Raw genomic sequence first — 21620 nt, 5'->3', positions numbered from 1 at the left:
ACAGCCATCCAGCTGGCCATGAACTGTTTTATTTAAAAAATGAGGGTGACATCACACTGTACAAGAGAAAGAGAGCAGTTCCCCATATAAACCTGTTTTTTTCTATTATTTCAAAACAAATTTTAAACTTGCTGAGCATCTGATGATATATCTTATGATCTAAGCCAGCAGTCTCCTTGTGTTTTCCAGACAATTTCAATAAGTGACGTCTCTGTTCTGAAACCTGATTCAAATCACAAAATTGCATCCTTAGGGCTCTCCTGTACTTCAGTTGCTGCACAGTTACGTGGTTGTGGGACATTTGTTATTTGCCCACACCTTTCATACAACAGCACAGACCAGCTGGGTCAGACCTGTTTTTAGCCATTTCACAATCTTTGTAGGCATTTTGTGAAGAATTTTACAAATGTTTTCCTCACAATGTCTGCAAATCTTTCCTCCGGATACAAAAACCAGATGATGGAATTGGACTAGTTGAAGTGAAATATCAACATTGTTGTCAGAGCATATGGCTGCATAAAATACAGTAACAAACTCATTACCAATCACACAATACAACGCATAGAGCTCTACGCAAATTAGTTCAACCTGGGCCTGTGAGGTCTTCCTATAAACAAGATGCTGCAATTTTCATCAATTACAGCTGATCTCAATACACAAGATGAGGCCGTCTGGGAGAGCCTTTAGTCTCCTGCCAAGTTCTGCTAGACTTTGGGGTCCAGGACCCAAAGTGGGTCAAGTTTTTGTTTTGTATCTTTATTTTTCTGATATATGTTTGATCAGTTTTCTGTTGAAATGTTTCAATGTATCCCTGTTGTTCTTTTTTTTGCTTTCTTTACATCAACCGCAGAATGCAGTCCGGCATAATCTTAGTCTGCACAAGTGTTTTGTGCGAGTAGAAAACGTTAAAGGGGCTGTGTGGACAGTCGACGAAATAGAGTTCCAAAAGAGACGGCCTCAAAAGATCAGCGGGTACGTTTGGCCTCTTTGAACCTGACTAGTGTCTTGTTTTGTCAGCTGACTGACAGAATTGGGGGGGAGGGGCTGCTGCCGGCTGCTGCTGCTTAATGTTATTGTCTGTGTGCCATAATGTGCAAAGTCCCTGCTTACTTTGGCGTGCCCACCCTCCCACCTCATCCTTGCCACTTATGCCTCATGACTCAAAATGGCTCATTTTCATTGTGATCCTCACCCTTTTCCCTTCCTCCTTGTGTCTGTTTGTCTGTTTGTCTTTCATCTCTGCCTCCCTGCATCTGCATCTGGCTGCATCGCTCGCCCTTTCCCCCCTGCTCCCACCACCGCCTTCACCCACTTTCCTTCAACTCCATACTGGCTTGCTTTCCCAGGGTGCCATTCGCACCAACCTTTCCCTGCATAAGTGCTTTGTGCAAGTAGAGGATGAGTTTGGGTCCTTTTGGACCGTTGACGACAAGGAGTTTAAAAGCGGCCGACACGTTCAGCGAGGCCGCCCTCGGAAATGCGCCCCGATGAGAAGTTTGAGGAGCTGCTTGTACAGTAAGCACCCCCCACCCCGGTGCCTTCCCACCCTGCATGCTTTCCTCCCTCTTTCTCAATATTGCTATCATGCTTTTTGTGTTGAACTCATCAGCCATCATGCTTTCACAAGCCCTCATCTTCCTTCCCATGAAAAGCTAAATGTTGAAAACCAGTAGTGTGGCATGTAAAGTGATTGAACATCTCAGGAATATAGCCTTGATATCCACATCAGTAAATGTGTTTAGTTTAAAGTGCATTGATTTCTCTTTATGAAACAAGATCCTGTATGCTAGGTGAGACATGAGTCTGCGGGTCATAACTTAATTTTTCTTTGTTCACAGAAGTCCAGCCCTAGTGAAGAACATTCAGACCAGCCTGGGCTTTGGTCCAACTCTCTCTGCTGCCTTCCAGGTAAAAATAATAAGTGACTTCATCTCATGCTGCTTTAAAACATTAAAAGATGGAGAGAAAGAAGTCTTCCTCTGCCTTGTCCACACACGCTTTGTGTTTTAGGTTTCCAAGAGTGACGAGCAGCTGCGGAATCGTTGACAACCATCTTCCATTTCACATTTTACGCTTTTTTTCTTTTGTTGTGTGTTTTTCTTTTTTATTTCCAGGCTTCAATGGCAGAAAACAACATACCTCTATACACTACTGCTTCCATTGGAAGTCCCACACTCAACTCCCTGGCCAACGCCATCCGCGAGGAGATGAATGGAGCGATGGACCATGACAACAGCAACGGGAGTGACAGCAGCCCGGGACGCTCGCCTCTGCCAGCTATGTGAGTGACACACACACATTTTTTTTTTTTTTTTACTAGCAGAGCAAATCCAGGTGTGACGAAAGTAAAAATGAAATTTCCCTGCATTGAAAAAGTCTTTAATGTTTTTCACATTTAGTTACAACTGATTTTTTTATTTAAACTTTTTTATTTATTTAAGCTGAAAAGTTTAGCATTTTCCTTCAGCCCCCTTTACACTGGTATCCAAAAGTAAAGTCCAGTGCAATACATCATCCAGACTAGGTTTAGATATGGCTTCAAAATTCAATCTCTGCATTTCTTTCATCCTAATTATGCATTTTGAAAAATACTTTCAAAAATGGCTTTCATTTTAATTATCCCTTCTATGAGTTATATAATTTAATATTAGGATCAGCCCATGAAGATTTTTGTTAAATTACTAGAATATAATCATCCAGTAGAGCTTCTCAATCCTGCACTACTTGTTCTCCGTATGTCACATAAAATCATAAGAAAATACAATTACATTTGTATATGTAACCTGGCAAATGTGAAGTAGTTTGCATGCATGTGAATATTTTTGGAAGGCACTTTAGGTGTCATCAGAAAACACTTTTATTGTCCATGCAGAGTTCTCTAAATACGCCTGATCTGTGGCATTAGATCAGACACTGTCAGAGTGCCAATACATTTAAGGGAGGGGATTCGTATTAGTGGTGTGTGTCGGGTTACGGCCAGCACTGTGGCAGGCCTCCCAGCAGAAAAAGGAAACTCCACCTTTTCAAAGCTAGAACAGCCAGGAAGAGGAGACAGGACGCCCCCCACACCCTCTGCTGTTCTAACAGCAAGTGATGAACTTTGCTTCATGCATCCTGCTGACTGTCAGAGACTGAACCGCATCATCAGTCCAGTTTGTTCAAAAATGTACAAAATCTGAGAAAGCAGAGGGACAAAGCGGCCTGGCCTCCGACGCAGCACAGAGGAACCTGAGCTGTGCAGCGTCCAGAAACACCTCTGAAAAAAAAAAACACAAAACACAGCTTCCAAGATTGTCTTGTAGGAAAAGCTGCGGTGGGCCTGGAAACCACAGCTCCCCCATTCGCTTGTTGCATAGGAGTTACTGCTAAGTTGCTTGAAGCCTAAAATAACAACCCACACGCTGCATCGTTTCCAGATGTGGGAGTGGAGGGGCGGACCACCGATGAGCAGCGCGGCTAGACTGAGGATGAAATGTAAGAGCTCAGGGGGGAAAATTCTGCCTGAAAACAAAAAAAAAAAAAGATAGAGAAAGGTGCAGTAATAAGCTCATGGCCAAATGGGGGAACGTGCCATCCTTAATCACTGTTCCACAGCTCTGAGCGTAGCTGTGGAACAGGAAAGGCAGACAGGATGGGTGTGCTGGCCTGAAGGCAGCCTGCTCTGCTTCTGCCCCTCTGCTGCTATGCTGTGTTACAGCCTTTAGAAGCTCACAACCTTTATCTATGAAGAAATTCACTTTCTGTTATGGATTGGGGTTGGGAAAAGAATGAAAAGAAATGAAAGTGCTTGCAAAGGAAAGTAATGTGGAAGGAAAATGATTTGTGCTTTTTCTAGATAACATCTGGTGCTGCTCTGCATCAGCAGGATCCAGAAACAACATGCAGTTTATACACTTCAACAATTTGGAACAAACTTCTAGAAAACTGTAAAAATGACGAAAACAATGAGTTCCTTCAAATCAAGGCTAAAACCTTTTAGATGTTACTATAATATGTTTTTACAGTGTAACACCTTGTTGCTGAAATGTTCTATACTATTCAAAACTATTTTATTGATCCCTTAGAAGACTTAAATAATACAAAATAAACTTGACTTGACTTGACAAAGGTCATTTGGGCCAGTGAAACCAAAATGGGAGTTTTTGACCAACGTTTGAAATGATCTGTGGGTGGAAATGAGTTGAGACCTTAACCCTCCAGCTGAGGCTTGAGGCTCATCAGAGATGATACAGAGATGAAACCTGGACAGCTGCGACTGATTTCAAAGAATTCAGTGTTTTGTTAGTTTTGTAGGAGTTTGTTCCAGATTTGTTTCCATGGAAACTGAATGCTACTTCTCCATGTTTGGTTCCGGTTCCGGGGAAGACCGAGTATTAGGCACCACTTTGTCTTAGTTTCCAGCATGAAAATTTGCAATTGAGTGACAAAGTATTGAAAAGGTTAATTTGCACAAATAATTTCATAAGACACAATATGCTGTAAACAAGATCCAATAAACAGGGAAAATATTTTTCTTCATGTCTTTGACTCACTTCACTTTGAACAAGTCCAGTTAATCTGCACCATGTGTTTTAGTTGTGACGCTTTCAAAGTGTTTCAAAGTGTCCACACTTCTAAACAACCGAGAAAAAACCAAACAACTATCCAGAGAAAGCTAATTATGAGTAAAGTGTAGACTCAGCACGCAGTTCAATAGAATAATAATAACAATTTCATGTCTGCCCTGCAGCTAATAGTCAGACCTGAGGCTACGGCACATGTGGAGTTACTTTGATGTGAAAATGATAGAAAAGCTGACTTTACTTTTTGCCCTCCTTTTCATAACTTAACACCTAAATATTTCAGCTCATTTGCATATGAGTTCCTCTATCACAATAGTCGCAAATCAACACCTGGTGTGAAAACAAAAAATGTTGTAAAATGAGAATCAAATCTGGGCTTTTGTGAAGAGCGAGGTGCCAGTTGTCCCTTGTTGTTGTAGTAAATGAGCCCAGCACCTCATCCTGACACCACTCAGCCTCCTCTGTTAGCTGCTTGGCACCGCAGGCCGCAAGCCAGTCCCCTGCAGCTGCTCATAATATATATATATATATTTTTTTTCTTTCTCTCTCTCTGCCAGGCCTCCTCTTTCACCTGCTCTTTATTCCTGCTCTGTTTCTGTAATGAAACATTTGGCAGATCTCATCTCTTCAGTGTCTCTTTTTCCTAGGCGACGACAACGATAAGGTAGAGGGAGGCAGTTGGTGCTTTTTGCCTTGTTTACAAGTGACAGCGATATTATTCTCATAAAGGCTCAGTTTCTTATCACCATGTTGTGCGGCGTACTCGTGCGCCTTTTCTTTTCCCCTCATCCTGCCTTTATTGACACTCTGTTGAAAATAAGCATTAATTCCAGAGTTTAAATCATGTACGCTAGTGTCTGGTTGCTGTGTTTTTGCTTGAAGTTGATTAATGATAGAAGCCTGGCTCAGGGTTGTCCTCCTGAGACCTGCCTTGCAGGTTGTGCATGTTAACGAACAGGAAGGAGGAGGTGGAAGGGGAGGGCCAACACAAAGTGTGCCGCTGATCCTCCACCACCAGGAGGCTGACAGCGGCAGAGTCCATTCACCACCCACTCTGCTCGCCTCGCCTCGCGTTGTTAATCTTCCTCATTTATCAGTTCGTAAGTGAATACTCTGTTGTCGCTTGCCATGGAAGTGGAAAACAAAAAGCCTGCAGCTTTGTTTGCTGGGGATTGGAATACCTCAAAAGAAAGCTTGAAATTCTCATCAGTTCCAGCAAACCCAGTGTCCTCCCACCTCTTTTCCACAAAAGCCACACATTTGTTTTTGTTCCCCTGCCGCTTCGTCTATATAGAGAATCAACACAGGTATCACTTAGGCCCAGTGTCAGCATTATAAATACTCCTGCTTTCAAAAGTCTACACTTGTCCGGACATAAATTTCAATTTTTTTCATGGTGTTTTCACCATGTACTCTGGGCTTTTAATTTAAAATTATTATCCTTTAAGCAATACTGGAATTGACTTTTAATTTCCAGAGTTTAGAACAGGATCATTTTCTAAGTGTATTTTTGGGAGATCTTACCTGATCTACCTCCCCAAAGATCTGAAAATCTGCTGCTTTCTGCCCCAACCACCAGCTCACAGCTGCAAACACATGTTGGACCAACATGTGTGTGAAGTTACTCCTCTAGTTACTTTTGTCACTACATTTAGTGACTTACACCAAAAAATAAGTATGGGCAAAAACCGTAGAGAGCAGTTCAGGCTCAGTTGGTGCTTTATGCCTTGTTTACAAGTGACAGCGATATTATTCTCATAAAGGCTCAGTTTCTTATCACCATGGTGACAATCGGCCAGGAAACTGCAGGCGGTGCACCACTGGCCTTTTCACAGGTGTTTTGGTTTCCTTGTCTTTGCTGTTTGTTTGTCCTTTTGCATTGAAATGAAATGTTATTGTGCTTTTGCACAATGACAATGAAGGCATTCTGATTATTATCCTCTTGGCTAAAATACATTTTGAAATCATATATTTACATAGTCTATAAAAAGACAAAACACTTTTCCTGTTTTATGGGAAAATAAATAATTACCTGAATTATTTCTATTTTCTAAATGCCAAAAATACTCACAAATTGTTGCCTGGGCTTTTTTATGTTGATTTGCCTGAGTGGCCTTTCAGCCCAACATGTACGGTTCTCAGTCCACCTAATATTGAGAATCTCTAGCAAAGATGCTGCAGTCAGCATCTTCACAAGTATTTTGCTTTTCTGTGACACGAAGAACCCATGAAAGGTCAAATAAGGTTTGATACTAGACAACATGCAGATTCTTTAGTTTGTGGCTACATAAAAATACAAAAGTGGCCATTATATTCTTTGTTTGCATTGGATTTATGCGGTTCTATATGCTAATTTCTGGTCCGGCGTATTCCACATAGCATTTCTCCCAATGAGGTGTCAGACTAATGCAGCGACAAATGTGATGCGCTGGTATTTCTAGTGATTGTCACAAGCAGTGATGTTTTTCTGGAATTGACTGGAATTGGTAAGTAGCTCCATCCTAACCGGACATTGGTACCGGTACCGGCCCAGGAACGGAGCAGCACGGGTCAGTTTCAATCATCTGTGGAAACGAGGCATTAGTGCTTGGTTGTAAGTCTAGTTCAATCTGAATTTAAAGTTTTCTATTGTTCTCAAATGAAATCAAATGGCCCTCATAAAATCAGTCAAAATACTGATGGGTAAAATGTGTCATGGTAAATGAAAGATGAAAGTGACTGGTTAGTATCTGACTGTGTGTCAGACACTAACTCTCCTCCCACGTCTCCTGTAGGCATCACATCAGCGTTAAGGAGGAACCACTGGACCCTGAAGACCACGACGGACCCCTCTCCCTGGTCACAACCGCCAATCACAGTCCGGACTTCGACCACCACAGAGATTACGATGAAGATGTGGGCCATGACGACATGCTGTAAGGCCAGGGACCTTCTGGAAGACTGGAACGCTGGACTTCAGTCTCTCAAAGCAGACTGACGTTTTAGTGCCATTACAGAGCAAGAAAGTAAAAAAGTGGGAAAAGTGGAGGGGTGGGGGGCCTTTTGAGTTCAGATTGCTTTCTACCTTTTGATTTCAGTAACCTCTTAAAAAGTGAAGACAAACGTTGTTGGATGGATCGGCTTGGTACCGGGGAGGGGCGGGGACGAAATGTTTGAGGTCAAACCCTCGCTGTGCAGCCATGACGGACTGCGGTCAGTGGACTGAGAGGGACTCTGTACTCCCCTCCTCCCACCACCGCACTCTGACACACACGTGACCAGAGAGCGAGATAAAGACAAGACATTTATTTACACGGTGTGTGTGTGTGTGTGTGTGTGTGTGTGTGTGTGTGTGTGTGTGTGTGTGTGTGTGTGTGTGTGTGTGTGTGTGTGTGTGTGTGTGTGTGTGTGTGTGCGTGAAGGAGAGCGAATGAGTTCATTGTCACTGCCTTCAACATGTTTAATTCCATCAAAAATGGGAGGGAGCTTTTTTTTTCTTTGGGGGTGGCAGCATCTTTTGTTGGTTTTAAGAGGAAGGGTTCTAAAATGTCAATTTATTCAATGCCGTTTCACATATTGCATCTTTATTTGTGATTATTTTTTGAAACTGATCAGACCTCATGCCCGTGCTGTGGAGATTCTGTGCGGATGAATGTTTTTAATTTCCTCTCATGCTGTTCTTTAAAAAAAGAAAACAAATACACATGTGAAGCAGAATGGTAGATACCAAGTAGTATTTTTCTGTCATTTATTCCAGTTTCTTTCCAAACAACATAAAAAAAGACGAGAACAGAAGAAGAAAAGCTGCCCTCCTGCTTGTGAAGTCCATCAGCTCTGCACTACTCGTAATGAAGACTCTCTCCACGCATCAATGAAGTTTAATTTAAGATGCGAATGAATGACAGACAAATCATGCAGGTTATGATTTATCCTTATGAAATGATTCTTTAAAACAGCCCCTCATGGCACATCGTGCTGAGCTGCAACACGATTTTTTGATCACTTACAAGGTGTGTTTTTTTCTTTTCCTTTTCTTTTTAAGCCAAATGAAAATGATGAAAATGTCAGGTGTGCACCGGCAAAGATGATGATTTAGACCAACTAATCAAACACGTCTGCTTCCCCCTGTGCAGGTGTTTCACACGGCGCTTGAAGATAAATCCCTGTTTCCATTGTTTTTACATATCACCTCCATGACTAGTTGCGAGTTTTGAGCGTTGGTAAAACACAACCTCAGAGTAACGATCCCGGCATCGGCGAACGTTTCACATTCCAGCATCTGACAGCAAATATAAAGCTGTACACCAACGACTCTGTGAGAATTAGTGGACAAAAATAAATTCCAACCGTTTAAATTATACATATAGGAGATTGTTCATTTCAATAAACCACTTTACATTTTTTATTATTGTTAGTTTCAGGTTTCTTTTGGGTCACCTCTGGCTGTTTTTGTGTCGGTGTGTTTTGATATCTTGTCATGTGACTACCAAAGATAAACTACAAAGTAAATGTTGTGTGTTCCATGTAGGCATGGGCAGGTTGAGGTTTTTAAAAGCAAATTATGTTTCCATCATAACATTCAAATGGTGTAAAGTTCTTTTAATAAAATACAGAACAAAGGTGATGTCGCGCAAAAGACAAATTCAGCTGTTTGGAAAGATTTGATGTAAATATTTTACTTTTCCATTTTAAATGACAGGGAAAAAAAGTTTGACATTAGGCATTTTTTAAGTTCCAGGATATAGTGGTAGCTTCACCACTGTATCACACACAGCATTAGAATCTCACAGCGGCTCGTCCTTCGTTTGATGCAATAGCAAATGAGGCCAAATATTCTCCATCCATTCTGCCAGCCGACAGAATCAAATCAAAACGCTTCTCACTCTTTTTTATTCTTATTCATTTAAACCAAAGGGGGTTGATTCAAACAGGAGAGCTGGCAGGCTTGACCACATGATGACCAAAACAGAGAAATCTTTAGTCTGTGTGTGGGAACAAAAGGTCCATGGAGAAACAATGTGAACAGATTCATGTGCTTCAGCTGGACCACACCATGATTTCTTCTTTTATTCCCTGTGTTTGTATCCTTTAAAATGATTGTATATCACGCTCATCTTTTTTTGTTTTGTTTTGGATTTTTTTGGTCAAGACTTTATGATTGTGTTTAGTTTTTGTCAACTTACTGCTTTTTATATTAAAAAAAACACTCCTGTCAACTAATAAGCTTGGTACAAGGTACTTTTATGGCAGTTATTGCTTTTTGTCCTCATCATCTAAAAAAATTAAAGAAAGTTGATCTGTGGTTTTCCAGAAGACATATTTAATATCCAGGCAGCTGTGGGACGACCGGGTCGCTTCCAGCCGGGCCGGGATCGTGAGAATGGGGCCGAGCTGATCCACAGAACTTCGGCCTTCGGACTCCAAGTTTGTTTGGTATTTGTAACGAAGGGGGGGGGCTAAAAGGGAAGCACTGGTAGATTAGATCACTCTCAGCATGTGTAGCTCGACATTACTAAAGATAACAGCATGAGAAACGGTTGGGACCAAACCTCGGCTCAGACCTACAGGGAGCCATTAGGTTCTGCGAGAAAAATAAACATTTTACTTAGCTGTGCGGCTTGCATGTATAGAGAAACAAACTAAAAAGGACAAAAATCAGAGCTGCTTTTTCTTTTAAAACCATGATTTAATGTGAAGTACATCACCCAGCTGCGTGTGGCGTGTCTCCCCTGGCCAGTGATTTTTCCTCCTCTGGGCTGATTGGTCTGTTTGAAGGGAGCTCAAAATTCAAGTTTTGCTTTTCTCTGAGTTCACATCCATTCATCTGCTTTTGTATCAAGTATGAAATAGAAAAAGAAACTGCTGTATGTGTCAGAATAGGAGATTGCTGCAAATGTGTTTTATGTAGTAATTCTTGCTTTACATCAAAATGAAAGGGGAAAAAAATCCTTGAGGGTGGGAATGGGCCAGATTTTGGATTTTCAAATTGTGTATTATAGAAAAACACTTTTTTTTCTGTCACTGACCTGAGCATTTTGTACAGTTTTCCTTCCCTGTTTGTGTTGAGCTGTTTTTTATACGTCCTTTCGTCGGTCCAACCACTGCCTTCTGTGGGCCGCATGTTAGAGACGGCGTGTTTCCGCTCCGAGGCGAAGGTACATTGCATGACTAAACCCAGGGTCACAGAGATTTTGTGGGGAAGGTCATATTATTACTATTAAGGGTGCACTATCAATCTAATGATATTTTCTATGAAATTATTAGAAAAAAAAGGAAGAAAAATATGCAGTGCCAAGGTGTAAAAAATATTAACGGCTTTTATTTTTTTCATGTTTCTTTTTCAGCCCCCACTCATCAAGCATGTGTTCTCGCCCATGTCATGTAGATTAATACCCTTTTTTTTTCATTCGATTCCCCTAATCTGGTAATTGCCAGAGTCAAAATCCAAGTACAGCAGGCATGTCACAGGATTTACAAACGCCCTGCTAACAGTCCATCCTCTAAATATCTGGCACACACACACGCACACACACACACACGCTTACTAAAAATGTCATCACTTCATCCATCACCAACATCCAACCTGCCATCATTCCGTCCCCCCACATTTCTCCAGTTCTCACATCACACTTCTGTTTCTTTTAAGAAATGAAGCGCAGGAGCAAGGAGAGGCGGAGGTGTGAGCACTAACTAACCCTGGGTTAGTTAGTGTGAGCACTAACTAACCCAGGAACTGTTGGGGTGCTCTCTTCCTGCAGAAGGTGTTCAGTTTCTATTCTTGGTTCCTATTCTTGCTTTTTTTTCTTTTTCCCTCTCATATGTTGCATTTTTTTTTAAACAGAGAAATATGATTATTCATCACTTCCATGAGTCTGTAAACTCATCATTCCTTGTCTATTGGACGTAGGCCACTCGGTTGTAGTCAGTGGCAATGACTGACATTCTAAACATGCAATAAAATGCTGGTTGTTCAAATTGTGCCTCCTGGTTTGCTTTGGTTGATTAAGTTTTGTTTGAGTCTAATAAGAAGAACTGCCTTCATATTTGAATACGGCATCGTCTTTTCATTCTTAGCTGTTGCCAAACCTGAAGTGTAATTTGTTTCAACTAAATGTTGAAACGTTTAGTTAAAATAACAAAGTTCAACGGTGAATCAATGTTTACTTGTGAATACCTTAGCAGACAACTTTAACTTACTTATTTTTGTCACATTTTAAGTAAGGGGCCATAATATTAGGAACAGTTGTGATATTATCTATGAATGTTGTGTTAAATTACAAAAAATACTGTTTTTCTGCTGCATCCAACACATACGTAATATTATAAAAATGAACAAATCATAGAAAAAGAGAAAAAGAAGCATTTTACATGCACTTAACAATTTGCTGTACAATGCAGTTTAAATATGGGTTAAATTTTAGAAATTAAAATCTCCCAGGTTTGAAGTTAAAAATGAACTGAAAGATTCCATAAGTCAGACAATGACAATGTTATAAGTTTCTCTCTGATCTCATAGCTACCTTCTGAAACTCAACTGAAAAAAAAAAAAACTTTTCAAAGCAATTGTTTAACTTGTACTGGCAGCAGCTAGTTCTGTCAATTACCATATCAACTGAACCCAGAAGAATTTGATTTTTTTCCTAAATCTTCAGGCTAAACAGACGTAGTACAACATAGTAAATGTAGGTAAATGTAGGTACTGTCAAAAGAATTTAAAAAATAACATAAGGTATGTAAATTACTTTAATAGACCCTGTAACAGCAATTTAAAGTTCTGACCCTAAATTCAATCAATTTTGTTTTGTTCAAGATTTTTTCCCTTCTATGTAGATTTGTGTTTGTTGCTTCTCTAAGCCTAAAAGCCCTTAAATTATAATTAAAAAAGACAGTTTAACTATCGTTCCTGAACAGCAATTTCGGTAACTGCCTTTGATGAGCTGTAAATTATAAATGCATTAAAATCTCAGAAATAATAGCAACATAAGCTGGAAGCTTATGTTGAAATGCTGGGCTCTGATTTTTTTTTTTTTCTATGACAGAGGTGTGAGGTCACGTTAGCCACTAAACAGGAGACAGAGATCAAGTCTAAGCACTTTTAATCTTATGAAACAAGCAATTACAAATAGTTGCATTGATTTGTTAAAGAGCTTTTGGTGACATAAATCGTTTCTTGCTTAGCTTCTTGCTGGAAAACATAAATGTCAAGTGTGTTATTAAAAAAGACCAGTGAGGGGATAAGATTCAATGTAAGATATAAAATCCAAAGCATTTTTTCTCGGGGTAATATTTCACAGAAAATGCCAGTTCTTTTAAATCCATGTTGTATTCATGATCACATCCTATAAAGCTAAAGTGAGCACAAAGTGGGAGGAAGCAACGTGGTGTGTTTGTCCTTTGTGTTCAAGTTTAGACTCAGTATCAGATTTTACTTGCTTCGGTCTGTAGGAGCCAAAAAAACTTTCACACTGACCTCCAATATTTGGGTCCTACTTGCTCCATAAAGATGGCTGAAATGTGGGATGAGTCATTCTCATACAAAAAGTAAAAACTGATCCCACAATGATAAATCTGATTTTATTGGCAGAATTTTAACACTTTAGTTTCAATTTTGCATTTACACCTGAATACAGACTATGACAAAAATGTTTTTTGAACTAATTTCTGATGTCAGAAAATTTCTCATCCTTTGTCTTATTAGTTAGTACTAACACAAATAAATTGCTGATCTGGACACCTGTTCTAGTGTTTGGTGCCAGGATGTAGATGTTGTAATGAAGAGTATTTGTTCTGTTTTTTTAATCAACTTGAGTTTTGCTCCTGTGTGGGAAAGGATTTTCCAGGCACAGCATTCTGTTTATGCACACGCTGAGGAAACGTTTTTCTGTATATGTTTCCCCTGCCAAGATGAAACCCCATGTTGAGGTGGAGCCCTGGAATTAGTGAAGAGGTATGAGGAGCCGTTTAACTGTGTTTTGTCTCTCACACTACTAAACACTCACACACACACACAACATACTAAAATATCACACATACTCGCAAACCATACAGACATACTATTCTGAATGATAGGTAAAAAATGTATGTGAACTAACACTTCATTCATTCATAGGCTGAATGAATGAATGAATGAATGAATGAATGAGTCTTGTAGTTGTCTGTGTGTGATACATTTTTTGTGTGTGTGAGAGTTGTCATGGAGGAGGCTGGGCATAGTTTGGAGATCAGATGGCCCTGTGTTGATACCACCGTGAGGTTAGCTTCAAGTTGGATGTTGGAGCTCCGGGTGTAAACGGCGTTCAGCTCAAGATTGATCCGATTTGTGAAAGCTAATTTCGGCCAGCCGTTCTCTACTGCTCCCTCCTAAAGGGCTCGGAGGTTCACTAAGTAAGTATGCACTATCACATGCTCGCCACCTGAGATAGACGTTCCTCAGGACTGAGCCCCCAAGTCCAGATCTTCAGAGCTTCCTGAGAAAGTAGAGATGCTGGTGGGCCTTCCTGACCAGATGGGAGTTGTTGGCACGGTCCCTGTAGCTGGAGACCACCTGCACAGCTGCTCCTCCACTGTACAGGACTGAAGATGACCTTGTCCCTCCTGAAATTCTTCTGAAATTGGTCTTTTTCACGTAAATGCAGAGGTTATTTTCTCTGCACCAGGTGTTCCACTTCCTCTCTGTATTTGAACTCATCACTGTTCATGATGTGTCCCACTAATGATGTGGGACACTTGTGCTTACAAGTAAAACAAATAACTGTAACTTTGGTATCAAATAATTAGATTATTGAATGACTCTTGGTGATGGTAATGTAAGTGTAATAACTCACATTATGATAAGAGTCATGGTTATAATATTATAAATGAATGTTAAGGTTTATCCCCGGCAGATTGTCTTTTTGCAATATAAAACGATTACTTAACCCTTGTGCGTGCGAGAACTGAGGCAAATGATATAAGTTTTACGAGTGTGGGGTTGGCTTGGACCCCATTTGTAGACAATTAACACAACACAATACTGTATACCTCGACCATAAAAATACCAATGCCTCTATTCTGGCCCTTGATGCACATAAAGCCTTTGACCTGGTCGAATGGCCGTATATGTTTGAATCATTGCTCAGTTTCGGTTTTGGCGAGACTTTCATCTCCTGGGTGAAACTGATATATCAAGAACCCATGTGTTCCATCCTGACAAATAATGATCGATCAGCTCCATTCCACCTGCAGCGCTCAGTTCAGCAGGGCTGCCCGCTGTCTCCAGCGCTTTTTGCTATTGCGCTGGAGCCACTTGGCTGTGGCGATAAGGGAGCACCCGCATATTGAAGGCCTTCGAGTCAGTGGTGTTGAAACGGTCATGATGCTGATGATGTGATATTATATTTATATGACACAGTGAAATCTGTCCCCTTCCTCCTCAGCTTGATTACATCTTTTAGTAAAATTTCCGGATATACAATCAATTAGTCAAAGAGTGAATTGATGCCTCTTTCCAATTCGTACCCATTAGGGTTTTTACAACAAGTCCCATTCAAAGTGGTTGAGAGCCATCTTACCTAGCTAGCTTTACTGTACCCAAAGACCCAAAACGTATATTCAAACTAAACTTTGCAGCATTTATGTCAGGATTAAAGTACTGGAAAACTTTGCCTCTGGCAATGATTGGATGCATTAATTCAGTTAAAATGATCTCCCTACCTGGGTTCTTGTATTTATGTCAAAATCTTCCTATTTATCTTACAGCAGCCTTCTTTAAAGACCTGGACTTGATCATTCAATCCTACATATGGAATGGGAAAAATGCTAGGATTTCTAGAGTGCATTTACAGAAGCCGAGGGGGGATGGAGGCCCCTATTATTGGGCTGTCAAGATCAGAGCACTAACGTTCTGGCAGCAGGGGTTCCCAGGTAACACAGCGATTGATACTCCTTTGTGGGTCAAGATGGAATCCAAACTGGTGAATAATTCCTCCCTACCAGCTATGCTGTTTGCCTGCCTTGAAAAGCAGGAAGCCGACCGAAACCTGAGCTTTGTCTTAAAACATGAAGTAAGAATCCTAAATCAGATCAGAAGTTTCCTTGCATTACCAAATACATCAGCACAGACGCCGTTATGTTTTAACCACAGTTTTTTGCCTCCTTGGCAGGATAAAGCTCATCATGACTGAAAGGAAAAGGGGGTTGGTGTCAATTAAGACATGTATATTGGCAACAAGTTTGCATCATTCAGCCTATTGAAAGAAAAATACAATCAATCAATCAAATTTTATTTGTATAGCACATTTCAGCAGCAAGGCATTTCAAAGTGTTTTACATAATTAAAAAAAACAGCATGTGACATTAAATAAACAGTGAGAAAGACATCAAAACATGGAAGACATCAAAACCCACTCTAACCCTAATTTAGCCATAAGCAACTCTAAACAGGTGGTTTTAAGTTGAGATTAAAGGGACCCAGTGTTTCAGCTGTTTTACAGTTTTCTGGAAGTTTGTTCCAAATCTGTGGTGCATAGAAACCGAATGCTGCTTCTCCTCGTTTGGTTCTGGGGATGCAGAGCAGAAGATCTGAGGGGTCTAGACGGTTGGTACAGCAATAACAGATCTTTAATGTATTGTGGTGCTAAACCGTTCAGTGATTTATAAACTAACAGTATTTTAAAGTTTATTCTCTGAGCTACAGGGAGCCAGTGTAGTGACTTTAAAACTGGTGTTATGTCTCTATCTTCCTGGTTTTAGTGAGAACAGCAGCAGCAGCTTCTGGATCAGCTGCAGCTGTTTGATTGATTTATTAGTCAGACCTGTGAAGACGCTGTTGCAGTAATCAATGCGGCTAAAGATAAACATGGATGAGTTTCTCTAGATCGTGCTGAGACATCAGTCCTCTAATCCTGGAGATGTTCTTCAGGTGATAGAAGGCCGACTTTGTGACTGTCTTAATGTGGCTCTGAAGGTTCAGGTCAGAGTCCATCATTACTCCCAGGTTTCGGGCTGATCGCTGGTTTTTAGTTGTAATAACTGAAGCTGTGCATTGATTCTAGTTCGCTCCTCTTTAGGGCCAAAGATAATAACTTCAGTTTTGTTTCTGTTTTTTAAAAATAAATTTATGTTAAATCAGAGAAGCTTATAGAAGGCTATAGATGTGAAGCTGAGGACCACAACACACATAAAGAAGTCACCCTAAGACCCAAGACCTGCTGCTCTAAGTCAGTACTCTTCCTGCCAGCACCCTTGGCCTGTGTGACATCACCATCGAAGCAGAGACAAAAGCTCATCAGACCTGCAAAGATGCCTGCCTTCGTCGATCAACCTCCTCTTCCTGCTGGAACACGTCCTTCATCATCAGGCTGGGGTTCAAAATTTCATATTCCGTCTGTCACTCATAGACTGGCTAAAGAAGTTTCTTTAGCCAGTCTATGGCTAAAGAAACTTAGCCATAGACTAAGTTTCTTAGCTATGGCTAAGAAACTCTTTCCTGGAAATCTGCCATTATGATAATGTCCTCCATAAGTCCCTGGGAGCTCAAATGAACCAGCTGCTACAAAATGGAACTCACCCTGTATGGTTAACTGAAGGGCGCACAATTCTGATCCAGAAGGATCCCTCAAAGGGTTCAGTCCCATCCAACTATCGGCCAATAACCTGTCTCTCTACAACATGGAAGCTCATGTCAGGCATCATAGCGGCTAAGATAAGTGGGCACATGGATAAATACATGAGCAAGGCACAGAAGGGCATAGGCATAAATTCAGAGGAGCCAAACACCAACTCCTTGTAGACCACACTGTCGCCTGAGACTGCAAAACCCGACACACAAACCTGTGCACGGCTTGGATTGATTATAAGAAAGTCTATGACTCAATGCCACACACTTGGATCATTTAATGCTTAGAGATGTACAACATCAACGGGATGTTGGATGTAACAATACCAAGTGATTACAACATCAGCAAAAAGGAGCACGAGAAACTGAAGAAATACCAGGACTTCAGAAGAAAGGAACTGGAAAAGACCTGGAAAGTGAAGACCACAGTGGTGCCTGTGGTCATCGGGGCCCTCGGGGCAGTCACCCCCAAACTGGAGCAGTGGCTACAACAGATCCCAGGAACAACATCAGACATCTCAGTCCAGAAATGTGCAGTTCTAGGCACAGCCAAGATACTGGAGGAACCATCAAGCTCCCAGGCCTCTGGTTCCAAAACCTCCTGATAGCTGCTGCATTGACCTGCCCTTGATTAAACACAGTGGACCAACACCAGCAGCTCCCCAGACCATCACTGACTGTGGGTACTTGACACTGGACTTCTGGCCTTTTGGCATTTCCTTCTCCCCAGTCTTCCTCCAGACTCTGGCACCTTGATTTCCGAATGACATGAAAAATTTGCTTTCATTCGAAAAAGTATTTTGGATATATATATATGTACACTGCTAAAAAAAAATAAAGGAAACACTCAAATAACATCCTAGATTTGAATGAATGAAATATTCTCATTGAATACTTTGTTCTGTACAAAGTTGAATGTGCTGACAACAAAATCACACAAAAATCATCAATGGAAATCAAATTTATTAACCAATGGAGGCCTGGATTTGGAGCCACACACAAAATTAAAGTGAAAAAACACACTACAGGCTGATGCAACTTTAATGTAATGTCCTTAAAACAAGTCAAAATGAGGCTCAGTATTGTGTGTGGCCTCCATGTGCCTGTATGACCTCCCTACAACGCCTGGACATGCGGATGGTCTCCTGAGGGATCTCCTCCCAGACCTGGACTAAAGCATCCGCCAACTCCTGGACAGTCTGTGGTGCAACGTCACGTTGCACCACAGACCACTGTATGTGTGTGTGTGTATATATATATATATATATATATATATATATATATATATACATACACACATACAACACTTTTTTTTTTTACCATCCAGCCAGAATTAAATAACTGGAATAGTTGTGTAAATTAAAGACAAAATGCAATTACTTGTAAGTTTTAGACCTATGCAGGTCTAAAACTTACAAGTATGGATAAAATACCACTATCATTTTCTTCAGGTTTATTGTTCATTCTACAATTAATAATTCATAACAAATTGATTAAGAACTGATATCTAGCCATTTTACAATAGGATGTCATATGACATGTTTTATTATCTCACAATGGGGGAAACTCAGATGCAACAGCAAAATGAGAAACAATTGAAGCTCGTAGATTCACACAAAGAAACAAATGACAATATTGAGTTATTTATTACTGTAATGTGCAACTGAGTGTCTTCAGAAAATGCGCATGTTGTTTGAGTAATAAAAATACAGCAGGCTTTGTGTTTTAAATGTCGTCCATGACTGTATGTATGCAACCTTAAATGTAGTAAAAACCAGACAGATATATCTACAAACTGCTCACCTGGCTGGACAGCAGCAGCGGCGTTAGCTGCGTCTGAGTCGGTGTTCACCGAGGGGCTCCGAAGCGGCTAACGAGGCTTTCCATTCTCTCCACTACGGTCAGAAAAGCGACTCATTCCTTACGCTCCATCGAGCTGCTGGCTGAATATTGAAATCCGAAGCAAAGAAAAAAGCCGGCATCTTTTAGTTCACGGCTTGTTTGTATCTTCCATCACTTCCGTGTTGCAGCGAGTTTCAAACGTTGCGCCTTCATTTTTCTTCTCTCTTCGCCTCGCTCTTCTGACCACGCCCTCAGCCAATCAGTGAACAGCAGCGAAGCTTGCGTCACCTACCAAACCCGGGCTGGCCCTGCTGACCCTGCTCTGAAGCAGGACCCAACAAAGCAGCGCCAGCCCCGTTGAAAAGGCCGGTGGGAACACAAGGAAAGCGAGCCGAGCCGAGCCGGGCGGGCCGGTGGAAAAGGGGCATAAGTGACAGTGACTACCAAACACACAGTGACGTCAGACAATGACCGCCATAACTCGAAGAGGTGTATATTTACTTCCGGTGTGATTTTGCCTCGGGAAACCTGACTGAAAAATTTACGGATACTCATTATCTTAAGGATATAATAAAAGGTAAGGATAATAATAACAGCATTAAAGTATGTGATAACCATCATTACTCATTGTCAATCCACCATTCTCTGACTGTGTATATAATAAACAGCCTCTGATCGGAGAGTAAACCAGCTAGCAGCAGCTTTAGCCACATTTGGGAACATATATACACCGCTGATTGTCAGTGGTGTGACGTTTAAAGGTTCACTTTCTGCATCAACTTTAATAAAACAGCATTTAAGTGTTAGCCTTTATCAGTCATTGTCAGTTTACCATTCTCCAACTGTATTTAAAGGAACCAGCCTCCGATCGGAGAGTAAACCAGCTAGCAGCAGCTTTAGCCACAGTTAGGAAACATAAACACCGCTGCCTTTCAGTGATGTGTTAAAAGTTTCACTAAAATCACTTACATCTTCCAACACTGTTGTTTAGAAAAGCATTTTAAATATTTATTTAATTGCTATCTGCCAAATAATTTATATATTCTGATGTGATTCATAATTTCTCCATTTGTTTTGTTGTCCATCTTTCTCAACAGTAGCCGACCTAACAACCTACCATATCTGAGATGGTCTTGTTCCTTTGTCCATGGCAGGTTCAGTCAATCAGCTGAGGGACATCTGCTGCCTAGTCAAAGTATCATGGGCCTCTTGATTTAAAAGGACAAACCAGTACAGAGCCTCCTGCTCCTGCAAGTCACACTTCTTGGATGAACACTCACTACTGCTAGCAGCTGCTAGAAATGAAATCTTTGTGTATCTATTCTGTAGTTAATATCTATATGTATCTATTAATAAACGAATTGATGTTGTGTAGAGTTCTGTAAAAACTATTGTAAATAGCTTCTCTTGAGTAATCTACATATGTACAACTTTTACATTTAAATTGCTTCTTTTTGTAAATTTTACACATCTGGCAACAAAGTATGTGGAGGAGAGGAAATGCTAAAATTAAAGCTGCCATTGTGGAACAAAGACATAAAGTTTGTGGCTGTTTCTTTAAAACATCTATTTAATAATTATATTAAACACTGCATGGTTACTACATTACACAAATATAATTACTACAGTTAACAATTTAAGTCATTGATAGAGAAAATGTATTTAGAAAAGACATATCAATTTTATTTCAACATTATGTACTCAGGGTTTACAACTTAAGAAGACGTCCATGTTGGGTCCTTGACGGGTTCCAGTCTGCAGTGAACTGGTGCCAGTCTGCAGTGAACTGGTGCCAGTCTGCAGTGAACTGGTGCCAGTCTGCAGTGAACTGGTGCCAGTCTGCAGTGAACTGGTGCCAGTCTGCAGTGAACTGGTGTCAGTCTGCAGTGAACTGGTGCCAGTCTGCAGTGAACTGGTGTCAGTCTGCAGTGAACTGGTGCCAGTCTGCAGTGAACTGGTGCCAGTCTGCAGTGAACTGGTGTCAGTCTGCAGTGAACTGGTGTCAGTCTGCAGTGAACTGGTGCCAGTCTGCAGTGAACTGGTGTCAGTCTGCAGTGAACTGGTGCCAGTCTGCAGTGAACTGGTGTCAGTCTGCAGTGAACTGGTGTCAGTCTGCAGTGAACTGGTGTCAGTCTGCAGTGAACTGGTGCCAGTCTGCAGTGAACTGGTGCCAGTCTGCAGTGAACTGGTGCCAGTCTGCAGTGAACTGGTGTCAGTCTGCAGTGAACTGGTGTCAGTCTGCAGTGAACTGGTGCCAGTCTGCAGTGAACTGGTGTCAGTCTGCAGTGAACTGGTGCCAGTCTGCAGTGAACTGGTGCCAGTCTGCAGTGAACTGGTGCCAGTCTGCAGTGAACTGGTGTCAGTCTGCAGTGAACTGGTGTCAGTCTGCAGTGAACTGGTGTCAGTCTGCAGTGAACTGGTGCCAGTCTGCAGTGAACTGGTGCCAGTCTGCAGTGAACTGGTGGATGACAGAGACGATGCTAAACTGTAGTGAGCAGTTTGAAGCAGAAGTCCCAACATGTGATCCACAGGGTTTTCTTACCTGAGCACAAACTTCATGCACTTCGTTTCCACAGGCACCACAGTAGAATCAAGTGTAACCTGTTAAAAGGGATATAAAGTTATTATTCCTATGTTATCAA

General features: G+C 41.1%; 1 protein-coding gene across 10 annotated transcripts in view; it reads left to right on the top strand.

The window, feature by feature from the left end:
* foxp1b (forkhead box P1b) overlaps positions 1–11516 on the top strand; it is a 363905-nt gene extending 352389 nt beyond the window's left edge. For 8 of the 10 annotated variants that reach the window (XM_081607521.1, XM_081607520.1, XM_081607519.1 and 5 more), the window contains 4 exons: positions 851–972; positions 1839–1908; positions 2115–2281; positions 7337–11516. In XM_081607521.1, coding sequence (XP_081463647.1) covers positions 851–972; positions 1839–1908; positions 2115–2281; positions 7337–7481 — 504 coding nt within the window. In that variant the 3' untranslated portion in view covers positions 7482–11516. Of the gene's footprint in view, positions 1–850; positions 973–1346; positions 1516–1838; positions 1909–2010; positions 2282–7336 lie in introns of those variants that run through there. The other 2 variants (XR_014087696.1, XM_081607523.1) reach the window with 2 other exon arrangements.
* Positions 11517–21620: the final 10104 nt, after the last annotated feature.

The sequence above is a fragment of the Poecilia reticulata genome, chromosome 5, assembly GCF_904066995.2.
Source record: "Poecilia reticulata chromosome 5, P_reticulata-male-v2, whole genome shotgun sequence".
Lineage (NCBI taxonomy): Eukaryota > Metazoa > Chordata > Actinopteri > Cyprinodontiformes > Poeciliidae > Poecilia > Poecilia reticulata.
This window is presented reverse-complemented; position numbering and strand designations above follow the sequence as displayed.